General features: G+C 36.5%; 1 protein-coding gene across 2 annotated transcripts; it reads left to right on the forward strand.

Moving 5' to 3' along the window:
• The first annotated feature begins 728 nt into the window (after positions 1–728).
• On the forward strand, positions 729–11,082 carry nocta (nocturnin a). 2 transcript variants are annotated; one of them, XM_067388849.1, is made up of 3 exons: positions 729–1,270; positions 7,713–7,973; positions 9,747–11,079. In XM_067388849.1, the coding sequence occupies exons 1-3, from the start codon at positions 1,075–1,077 to the stop codon at positions 10,631–10,633; spliced, it is 1,344 nt and encodes a 447-aa protein (XP_067244950.1). In that variant the 5' UTR covers positions 729–1,074; the 3' UTR covers positions 10,634–11,079. The 2 variants fall into 2 exon arrangements, with proteins under 2 accessions (XP_067244950.1, XP_067244951.1); XM_067388850.1 differs by lacking the exon at positions 729–1,270 and adding an exon at positions 4,805–5,364 and having other exon boundaries at positions 9,747–11,082.
• The last annotated feature ends 1,122 nt before the right edge of the window (positions 11,083–12,204 follow it).

A 12,204-nucleotide genomic window follows, 5' to 3' on the forward strand; every position in this document is an offset into this window, starting at 1 on the left:
TGCCATGCCAAAAATATTCTCGTCACTTTATAATATTAATATTGAACCACTGTACTCACATGAACCGATTTAAATATGTTTTTAGTACCTTTATGGATCTTGAGAGAGGAAATGTCATTGCTGGCTATGGAGGCCTCACTGATCCATCGGATTTCAACTAAAATATCGTAATTTGTGTTCCGAAGATTAACGAAGGTCTTACAGGTGTGGAACGGCATGAAGGTAAGTAATTAATGACAGAATTTCCATTTTTGGGTGAACTAACCCTTTAAAGGATAAGTAAAGACATTATGGGTTATTTGTATCATGCAGCAATCTGTCACTCATTTCCCACTACAATTAAATCTGTACACACGAATTTTAGATATAACGTTACATATTTTAACAGAACAGCCTTTCGTTTTATTAAAGCTGTAATATGTTCGGCCATTGTTGTGTCTAAGAAGTTGGCTACGAGTAATTCTTCTTACCAGGTAATTCTTGCTATGACAAGAAAATCAAGTAATCAAATATGGAATGGAATGTGCGTGTAGTCTTGGAGGAAAACCGCACAATGTACGTCAATGATGACGAAATATCCATACGTCTCAGCTCTTTCGACGCTGATTGGCGGGAGTAGCTCCAAGCCCCTCCCATTGTCCGGCTTTTACTTCAGAAAAGGCACGGGGTGTCCTTTGACAGTAGGGCTAAACCATTCATTATAATGCAGGTGAATGTCGCGTTACAACATGATGCTATTTTGTATCTTACGCGTTTTGGATTTGTTTAAAATGTTGAACTCATAAACGTATCATTAATATTTAATATAGAGAATAACTTAATACATTACGTGATTTTATTAGTAGCTACATGAAGACTCAATCTGCTAAACTCCCCTATCAAAATATAGTTCACGTGTCACCCTGGAATATGACGAAACTTCTACCGGCAATTTTTTCCATACAGCGAAAAGACAACGAAACAAGTGTTGTAAATGTTAGTAAACTTATTTCTTCCTTAGCTAAACTTAAAGCCATAATTTGCTTAAGTGAATCAGTTTAAACCGCGGTTCGAGGGACTGTCAACCTAAGAATAATGCATCCTGCCCGGCGCTGTTCAGCGATACTCCATCGAGACTTGGCCGCAGTCTGTTTGTCATCACTGGGGACACATACAAAGAAACCCGGTCCACTGAAGATAAGCAGCCCTCCGGCCTCACGACTTTCCAGGGGTGTTCATCCTCCTCCAACCAGGTCCAACTCATCACCCGTTCTTTTCGGTTCTTTACAAGGTAATTTAATTTAAGATTTCATCACATTATCCTTTGCCTTATGAGACTTTCGTTGTCTGTAACATGATGCTCATATGACGCACAAAATGCTGTCTAGAAAGATAAATTACGGGTTTGAGACAGTAAATTCAGTTTTTAGGGTTTCTTGTGATGTAGTGTGCGAGTACTGAGGAGAATCTTAGGAGACACACGCCTAAATTTATTTGTGATAGTTTCAGCGTGGCCCTCATGATATAACAAATGACTCATGTACAGTAAGTAGGAGAGTGATGACTTGTCTCATACACCCTGTGAGGTGTGGAAACACACTGCAGCTCACAAATCCAAATCCCTAATAACAGTTTTGATTGATTTTTTTTTTATAAAGGCATTTTATAATCTTTATTCAGATGCATTTGTTAAATTATAGTGCTTTTTAATTCTCTAACAAATCTGTCACTGAAGAGCAGTGCAGGTTTTTATTAACCGTTGTAATTTAGCTTTATTTTATTTTAAATTTCAGCTTTATTTTGAGTAATTTTAGTATAACTTAAGCATTTCTAGTTTCCATTGAAGTTCACTAAGTTCAAGTTTTTTTTAATCTAATATTTATATTTTATTTTAGCTTTATTTTAGTTACCAAAAATTATTTTAATAGTTTTAGGTAATGATAACAGCACTGATAAAGTGGCTTTAGATTTTTATACAGTTTTTAAGACAATTTGAGAAATAATTTTGTTATAGTAGTATTACATTTAGTTTTTATTAATATTGTTTGTTGAGTTTGTTGTTTTATACTAGTGTGCATTCACACTGTCAGAAAAAAAAGGTACGGTGCCTGCCACTGGAACAGTACCATAAGGTACAAAAGTGAAAAGGTACATCTTTGTACCTTACTTACCCCTTAAAGGTACATATTAGCACGTTAAAAGTACATATTAGTACCTTTTTAACTTTGTGCCTTAGGGTACTGCCCCAGTGACAAGCACCGTGCCTTTTTTTTTCGGACAGTGAAGGTAACTTGATAGTCCAGCTAAAGGTCAGTGAACAGTACAGCCTAAACAGCCCCCAAAGGGTTCGATCCTCATAGTGAACAGTTTTTCCTTGCCAACTGAGTGAGATATGCTCTCTTGACTTGTGTTACATTTATCAAACTCTGCATCATTTGTGCAGTTTCTTTGTAGCATTAAGGACACAATGTGAATAGATGTGTCTGTGATTAAATTATGAAAAGATGGGAGGTGATGAGCACATGATACTTTAAACCAAAAGTTGTTGTTAACCAGCAAACAGATAAGTGATTCCAGCTCCATGTGAACAAAGGCCCCTGCAGGACTGCTCTTGTGTAAGGGATTTGACCTGGATCAGGACTGGGAACTGTGATGTTATGTAATTTTGACTTAATAAGCAAGTAAAAGCATCTCCAGTAATTGCTGGGGTATTAATAGCAAGGGACTAGAGTATTTTGATCATTGTAAAATTCAGATTTATAATGGTATTTTTCCCCAAAGACATTGTAAGCATTGACAAAAATGCCTGCAAATATATATATATATATATATATATATATATATATATATATATATATATATATATATATATATATATATATATATATATATATATATATATATATATACACCATAGTATCCAAGGCAAAGCAAGTATTCAATATTTGCATGGCCCAAAAGTAAAATGTAAAAAATTAGCCACTGAAAAATCCATGATGATTGTCCACCTCAATGCCTATGTTAATTACAGCCCTGGTCTCATTAAATGTCATTTCAATAATAGTTTTAGTATGTTATTGAATATGGCAATGTTAATGTGTTTGGTCTTGGCAGACTAGATCTTCCACATTGCTGCTGTTGATTATTTCTGCTGCTTCTGCAGAGCAAGAATGGACTTGCTACTGCTAATAGATATGCAGACACGCTGCTTTGAGCATGTAAGATATGCTGCTGCTGCATAAATGGACATGCACAGATCCTGTAGCAGATCTAGGCAGGTGGAGCTGGGGGAGGTGGAGGGTTTCAGAGGAACTCTGATATTGAGCTGTAAGAGTAGCTTACAGCAAACAATGAACCAGACTAAGGCTGCATCCGAAAACTGAAAAATGCTGCCTTTGGATGATGCATTCCAAGGTAGGAAGGCACATCCGAATCCAAAGTTAGCCTTACTTCCTGTCTCCTGTGATACCTTCTTCTGATTGATTTTTGAAGTCAGCATAGATGTATCCTTCGCTGCCTTTCATATCCCACAACCCTGTGCTTTCCATTCTGTGACAGTTGAGCTAAAAAAGAAGGATGCTGTCTAAAAGTTGCAGTTGGTGGTCAGTTTGTGTATAAATGTAGATTTTTGACCATTGTTTTTCACTTTTGATGTATTTCTAGCGAGAAATTACTATTGTAATGCTTACATTTTTGCTTAGTTATCACCAAAGCACACACTATTTTGCTGTTGATCATTAAACCATTATGCTGCCTCAGAAGTCTGTCCAAAATCAGTTTTGTGAGGTAACTTTGTGCTCAAATGCTGCCTGCAAAGTCTTTGTCAGATAGGGCAGCGAGGAAACAAGTTTTCGGATGCAGCCTAAGATTAAATATAAGATTAAATGTTGAGCAAGCAAATTCATTGGCTGTAGGATCAGCAGAGGCCAGTCAGCTTGTGCCATGTGGTAATGATAATGTTTTTAGGTTATAGTTTGTGTGCTGTGCATCATCATCTTCATCAACTTCATGTGACATCAAAGTGCACATACAGGTTACGACTCACTATGCAGCAGGCAAATATCAAGTCTCACTTCATGATCTTACATAATGAGTCAAATGAAGTGGTAAATGTCAGAGCTTGGGGAGAGAGCTCAGCGATGTGTATGTTCATCATTTGTGTAATGAGGCTTTATAAACTCTTCCTGTGCTTCAAACTATCAACTATACCTATATTTTTTTTCTCTGTTTTAGCTGATAGACTTTTTTTTTTAACTTTACAGTAAAGTTCATTAGTTTTTAAAGTAAATTTAAGATAAAAATTGACATTTTTTCCAGCATTTATTAATCTAGGTTAAATTTATTTTATAAATATTCATTGTTACATTGTGATTTTTCATAATAAATAAAATTATTAATTTTATATAATATATATATATATATATATATATATATATATATATATATATATATATATATATATATATATATATATATATATATATATATATATATATTATATTATATTGGACTTTAATTTATTTTATAATGTAATTTATTTCTGTGATCATTACTCCAGTCTTCAGTGTCACATGATCCTTTAGAAATCATTCTAATATGCTGATTAGGTGCTCAAGAAACATTTATTATTAATATTATTATGCTGACATTGTGCAGTTGTGCTGCTTAATATTTTTGTGGAAACTGCTTTCTCAGGATTTTTTTTTTTTTTTTTTTTTTTTTGATGAATGAAAGCTCAAAAGAACTGCATCTATTTGAAACAGAAATGTTTGTGACAATATAAAAGACTTTATTGTCACTCTTGATCAATTTAAGATTAATAAATGCTGTAAAATGTTTTTCATTTCAGGTTCATGATACCTAAAAATGTTAAAGAATTGAACATTATTGTAAAATGTTCGTGAAAAACTAATGACAAACTATTTATGCATTCCAAAATAAATGGGCCACAGTGTCTTCCTCAATCCGTAGATTAAATTAGGCCTGAACTGTTCTCTTCACCCACGTGCATGACCATGTGTGCATGTATGCACAGGCATGCATCGGGTCCCTCTCGTGATTTTCAAATGAGTCATTGTTCAGAATGAATGGTAGGGGAAGCACACACATACTAGTTCATTCAGGAACCTCTTTGTGTAGGAACATACACGCAGATACACACACTGTTACATCCGCAGCCCCCAGAATCTTCGCATACGAAAGCAAAAGAGCTCAAAGGGAGGATGCTGGTGTTCTCTCTGTCAATTTGTATCATACACTGACCCACTGATCGGATACTGGATATCATTGGATTAGTCCTGGACTCCCTCAAAGCCAAAGAGAAGAAGATTGTGGCTTTAGTTCACCTGCATCGGAGATATTCAGTGGAAAAGGAAATATTAAGAGGTAGTTTTAAAAGAAATGCATTTCTAGGTGTTTCGGAAAAATATAAGACCTAAATGTATGAGAAAGTGACGGGCCTTAGACCCTGAATAGTCATTGATTCAGTTACAGTGATTTAGTTACAGTGGATGTGTCTAGAGATGGTGTGTTTAAATTTAATCCTGATACAAGAGATGCATGTGACCCACAAATTTAAAATTGAATGGGTGGATTTAATTGATATGGGTGCTGTGTGTTTTAAACGATTACTGAGCAATGACCAACCTTAGTCATGAACAGCCCTGAGTATTCAGTACTTGAATTTAAATTAAAACTGTTAAATAAACTGTTAAAACTGCAAATTAACAGAATTACTTTAAATATACATAAAATGTACACTAACGTTCATATGTCTGGGGTCAGTAATGCATTTTAATATTTATGAAAAACATCTCATGCTCACAAAGTCTGCATTTGATAAAAAATACAGTAAAACCGTAATATTGTGAAATTATGTTACAATTTAAATAACTGTTTTCTATTTTAAAATATTTCAATATATATATGTATTTATTTATTTATTTATTTATTTATTCCTGTGATGGCAAAACAACATTTTCAGCATCATTACTCCAGTCTTCAGTGTCACATGATCCTTCAGAAATCATTCTAATAATCTAATATGTTCATGAAACATAATCAGTGTTGAAACATGATTTTTTTTAGGAAATCTTGATATCTTTTTTCAGATTCTTTGATGAAAAGAACATTCAAAAGAACAGCATTTATTTGAAATACATTTTTGTAACATTATAAATGTCTTTACTGTCACTTTCGATCAATTTATTGCATCCTTGATTAATAAAAGTATCAATTTCTTTAAAAACAAAAAAGACTTTTGAATGGTAGTGTAAATGTTAGATTAAGATGATGAAAATGTGTGCTGCTTAGTCATGCAAAACTTGCTACTGATTCTACTGTGTTTTTGGTGGTTACCAAGACACTCCTGTACTGTTGCTAATGTGGTCTGAGGGGTTTAGCATGTGGCTGTCTAGTTGCTAGAGTACTGGTCTACTGGTCTAAGAAAAGAGTCCATCCTCAAATATTTGATTTTTGTTTTGTTTTTGTTTTTACTGTCTGCTAGATAAAAATTTATCTTTTGAGTAGTGAGTTGTTGAGTTGTCATGACAGACAGTAGACAGAAGTTTCCACGGCTGCAGTTAACCCGTTGTCTATTAATAAGATGAATAATTTACAGAACTATCTGTAACTAGCATCCAAAGTCTTTGTTTCCATTGAGGTTTGAGTTGCTAATGCGGTTAATGAAATATTGTCTATACATTCCCTGTTGAAAAAAACAGCATATGCTGGTTGGGTATGTTTTGAAGCATGCCAGCTGGTTTGAGCTGGTTTATACTGGTCCTTAGTTGGTCATGAGCTGGTTTAAGATGGTCAAGTGCTGGTCCTAAGCAAATAGCTCCAGCTCAGGACCAGCTTATAACCAGCTCAGGACCAGCTTAAACCAGTTATGACCAACTAAGGACCAGCATAAACCAGCTCAAACCTGCTGCCATGCTTCAAAACATACCCAACCAGCATATGCTGTTTTTTCAACAGGGAAGATAGTATACAAGCCAACAAACGCACACAAGCCCATGCAAGAATGTTAATAGGTGCATTCATATTTAGTTAAACCTCTTTTGAAGACTCAAAACAAGCCCAGACAGATGTTGAGGCATCACAGACATCTCTCTTTTTCCCAAAAGAATCAACCACACAATCATGTGAACTTATCAATGATTTTAAAGTGCTTTTTCCACATTTGAACAATACACTGTGAGGTATCAAATAACAAAATAATCCAGTTTTGTTCAAGCTCTAGGTGTATAAAGTTTGCATATTTAATAAAGACAAACTCAAGTAATACACATAATGAACAACATCAGACATATTTTAGGCCTAATTTATCTGCACTTTAAATAGATACCATGTGCTGTCATCATACTACTGTTTATATTGTCATACATAGTGTACTGGACCGCTACTATTTATATCTTCATTGGCTGCTGTTTGGTTTGAGTGTCTTCTTTCACATAATGTGTACTGTGTGAAAGTGAGTGACGCCAGTTTCTAAAACTATTATTAACTATTTTGCAAATGTATTTTTTATGCAGCTTTTATGTCCTCATGTTATTTGATTTTATGTGCAATATTTGTAGAACTATTAAAGTGAACTGCAAAAAAAAAATTAATAATAATTAGGTATATTATAAGTGCTTGAATATTTTTAATATTTGTATAGTTTTCCAAAAACTATTCTATAATGATGCCAGAGTGTGTGTAACATGTCTTGTTTTGATGTGTGTCTGCAGTGTGTCAGATGGGCAGTAGCAGCAGCAGTAGACTCTTCAGTACTCTGGCGCAGACTTTGAGCAGCGCTGCATTGGCAGACCCACATGTGGATCCTGACGAATACGAGTATGAACAGGCTGACCCAGACGCACTGTTGCGTGAATGCGAGGAGGTTTTGAGGAACCGCCCCCCTCGACTGCACAGAGACTTTGTTATGACCAGACCCTGTTCGCTGCAGAACGCACCCCTGCGCATCATGCAGTGGAACATCTTAGCACAAGGTACAGAGTCTGTCAGCTTTTATCATGTATTTGATTTATAGTTGATTCACAGGAGGTAACTTAAAGAGATTTTACACTTTTAAAATTACACTTTTAATATAAAGGCAACTATATATTTGCATTAAAGACCCATTTACACCGTGTAAGAAAATTAAACAGATTTTTAAGTTAAATAATATAATGTTATATTGTCACTGTACTAAAGTCAATTATTTAAATATGAGCTGAAGATGCCAATGGTAATGTACATGCATACATACATGCAATAAAATAATAAATCTCTAACTACTGCCCAGTGTTATAAAGCATGTAACAAAGTCCATTTCTGTAATTATTTTAAAATTATTGCTTTAAACATTTTTAATATCTGAAGTTGTCTTTGTCAGCCAAAAATCATTTATTTTATAATTAGTATTATACATTTTTTTTTTTTTTTTCAAAATTCCTGAGGAGACCTTAGCACCCTCTTGTGGCTCCCAGTTTAAAAAAAACCTTTTGTTCACTCAAAAATGAAAATTACCCCATAATTTACTCACCCTCAAGCCATCCTAGGTGTATATGACTTTCTTCTTTCAGCCAAACATAATCAGAGTTATATTAAAAAATATCCTGGCTTGTCCAAGCTTTATAATGGGAGTGAATGGAGGATGAGATTTTGAAGTCCAAAAAAGTCTTAATAAAGGCCTGCTGAAGCAAATCGATGTGTTTGTGTAAGACAAATATCCTTATTTACACATTCGACTCGTGTCCAAAAAACTTCCGCGGCATAGTACACAATGACGTTCTATGCGTTATAATGTGGGACATAGCGTAGAATGTCATGGCATTGTGTACTATGTCGTGGAAGTTAAAGGTTCTCTAAGCGATCCTGGGTGGAGTAACTTCTTGTTGACGTTCGAAGTGTTGTCAAACAAAACAGAGGCTAGCTAGACCCTCCCCCTCCCCTCCGTGTTTCCTGAAACAGTCATGAACGCGCATTTAAAATCATTCTTGTCGGTTATTGGCTGGAGCGTGTTTATTATGTTTCGTGGTCCAGGCTGCACCAGGTAGTTTTTGTTGCCGTTTTCGGAGCTTGTGGTGACTACAGAGACCGTGTTTTTTTTACAGTGTGTTCAGGGGACAGGTTGCTATCGGATAGTGAGGAGATGTTTGCTGTATGTGACAAAAAATGTTTTGGCCTAAAAACGCGTGACATCGCTTAGAGCACCTTTAACACTTTTTAGACGCAAGTCGAATGCGTATGGCTGTCACACCAGAAGCCCGTTATTTTACTTCAGAAGGCCTTTATTAACCCCCCGGAGCTGAATGGAGTACGTTTATGATAGATGGATGAATTTTTTGGACTTCAAAAACCCATCCTTCAGTCACTCACATTATACATTTACATTTACATTTACGCATTTGGCAGACGCTTTTATCCAAAGCGACTTACATTGCATTATACTATACATTTGTATCTGAGTATGTGCAATCCCTGGGATCGAACCCATGACCTTGGCATTGCTAGTGCCATGCTCTAACCACTGAGCTACAGGAAAGCTTGGATGAGCGAGGATATTTTTAATATAGCTCTGATTGTGTTTGGCTGAAAGAAGAAAGTCATATACAACTAGGATGGCTTGAGGGTGAGTAAAGTTTAGGTTTATTTTCATTCTGTGCCTTTAATCTTTATATTAATCTAGGACTGAACACACTTCACTTTTAACTGCAATGCTACCATGCGATGCTCAAAATGTGATGCAAACCTTCTTTATTTTTCTTGTGAATCTGTAGCTCTGGGTGAAGGAAAGGACAGTTTTGTGCGCTGTCCGATGGAGGCTTTGAACTGGTCTGAGAGGAAATATCTCATACTGGAAGAGATCCTTACCTACAGGCCAGATGTGCTGTGCCTGCAGGAGGTGGACCACTACTTCGACACTTTCCAGCCTGTGCTCGCCAGCTTGGGCTACCAGAGCAGCTTCTGCCCCAAGCCTTGCTCCCCCTGCCTGGATGTTCACAATAACAACGGCCCCGACGGATGCGCTCTGTTCTTCAACCGCCGTCGCTTCCAGCTGCTCCACACCACTCACCTCAGACTCTCCGCCATGATGCTCAAAACCAACCAAGTAGCTATCGTGGCTACGCTTCGCTGCAGACTCACAGGTCGAGTCTTCTGCGTGGCAGTAACGCACCTGAAAGCGCGAAGCGGCTGGGAGGCGTTTCGTAGCGCGCAGGGGGCTCATCTTCTCCAGCAGCTCCGTGATATAACCACACAGTCGTACCCAGAGATGGATCAGGAAAACCGGACTAGGGTTGGGGACGGTGAAGAGGGTATTCCTTTGGTGGTGTGTGGGGATTTCAACGCGGAGCCCAGTGAGGAAGTGTACAGGCGCTTTATGACTTCTCCGCTGGGGCTAGACAGTGCTTACAAGTGTTTGAGTGAGGACGGGACTACAGAGCCACCCTACACCAGCTGGAAAATCCGGCCCAGCGGAGAGAGCTGCTCCACGTTGGACTACATTTGGTACTCGGAAAGAGCGTTCCAGGTGGACGCTGTGCTGAGGATACCGAGTGAAGAGCAGATCGGGCCGGACCGACTTCCCTCATACAATTACCCCTCTGATCATCTGTCACTGGTGTGTGATCTTAGCTTCAGTCAGCAGCCTCATAGGCTCATGTAGCTGTCAATCATTAGTGCTCTCCTATAGGGATTCAGAGCAGCTTAAATCATTCTTAGAGCATATGTGTGCGTGTATGTCTGAATGTGAGAATGCATTATTTGTATTAATGCTCAGAATGTACATTATCTTATTAACATAAACATAAATTTTTACCTGCTCAAGTAGGTCCTAATGCACCACTATGCTTATTATTTTTCTTGAGGGAGATCATTATCACGCTCTTATTGTTTGTTATACAGAGGTTGTGCAATATACTGTAACTTATTAAGTGCTAAAGGATGATCTCAGGAAGACGCACATTCTCAATTTAAAGGTTCCAGAAGTTATAGGATGTTTATATTTATATTGACTGTATTTTTTTTTTTCTTTTAGTAGCACTGTAATCATCAATATGTTTGCCACTGACCAATAATATAAAACATACTGTAATAGTGTACTTAAGTTGTGTGGTCTCATTCTTTAATGACAAGCAAAACTGAACTAGTTTGTGAAATCTAGATCAGTGCTCCTGATCTATGTGTCCTATGGGCGGCTCTTAGCAGAATGAAAAACTAAACTTTTATTCAAATTGTAGTAAAGTTAATTATTCTACCATATCTGATATAAATAATCACTGTGTCTAATGTCAGTGTTGCAAAACTTTTGTAACATTATTTTTAACACTTATTTTCACAAATTAAAACATCAGCGGCATATAAGCTACTTACCTGCTCACCAGACCCAGATTTTCACACTGAGCTTTTTGGGTCAGTTCAATATTATTAAACATTGTAACTACTTCTACAATTACTTCCTGCTTCCTTTTAGATCTGTCTTTGCATAGATGAAATCTTTTATGATCCAGATGCAAAGATTGTCATCCTTCAAAGCCAACCTAGTGTATTTTGGCCCGAATCCCTATGAGCCAATTAGCGGAAATAAGGATTTGTTCTAAGTTGCCAACAATAGTAATGTGCTCTCCAGTAATCCTAGTTCATGCCACAGACTAAAGTCTCTACAGTAGATAATCTAATATCATACTGTTTATTTAAGGAAAGTTTGTTCAGATTTTTTGGGTTATGTACCATGGTTTCATAACTGACAGATATTGAACTATTCATGCCTACACTTTGACCAATGAAATTCCATCCTTTTTCCATGTCATTGTGATTTCTGAACAGTAATATATACACTGATCAGGCATAACATTAGGACCACATTCCTAATATTGTGTTGGTCCCGCTTTTGCTGCCAAAACAGCCCTGAGCCGTCGAGGCATGAACTCCATTAGTTCTGATACTAGTGGGTGCAGGACACTATAGTTCATTTATGTAAGTGAGGATAGCAAAATAAAGTGAACTGTGACATATTATACCCAAAAAATCTTCATACAGTGGACTACCAAAATTGATTAAAAAAAAATTGGAACCAAAAATTATTCACACTTTGACCTGACCATGTTTTGTTTAAGTGTTATCTGGCATTATTAAGATATTTTTTTTCTGACACAGTTTAACTCTGAGATCTTGTCATATTTTATTACCATTTTTTTTAAACTATAGTGAAACTATTAATGAATGAAATGTTCAAGG

This window comes from Chanodichthys erythropterus, chromosome 1 (assembly GCF_024489055.1).
Source record: "Chanodichthys erythropterus isolate Z2021 chromosome 1, ASM2448905v1, whole genome shotgun sequence".
Taxonomy (NCBI): domain Eukaryota; kingdom Metazoa; phylum Chordata; class Actinopteri; order Cypriniformes; family Xenocyprididae; genus Chanodichthys; species Chanodichthys erythropterus.

What these genes read in the sequence shown, in the direction of transcription:
- nocta (XM_067388849.1), top strand. Translation starts at nt 1,075, where the DNA reads ATGCATCCTGCCCGGCGCTGTTCAGCGATACTCCATCGAGACTTGGCC. An exon ending in TCTTTTCGGTTCTTTACAAG is followed by an intron (nt 1,271 to 7,712) that starts GTAATTTAATTT and finishes GTGTGTCTGCAG; the next exon opens with TGTGTCAGATGGGCAGTAGC. An exon ending in GTGGAACATCTTAGCACAAG is followed by an intron (nt 7,974 to 9,746) that starts GTACAGAGTCTG and finishes GTGAATCTGTAG; the next exon opens with CTCTGGGTGAAGGAAAGGAC.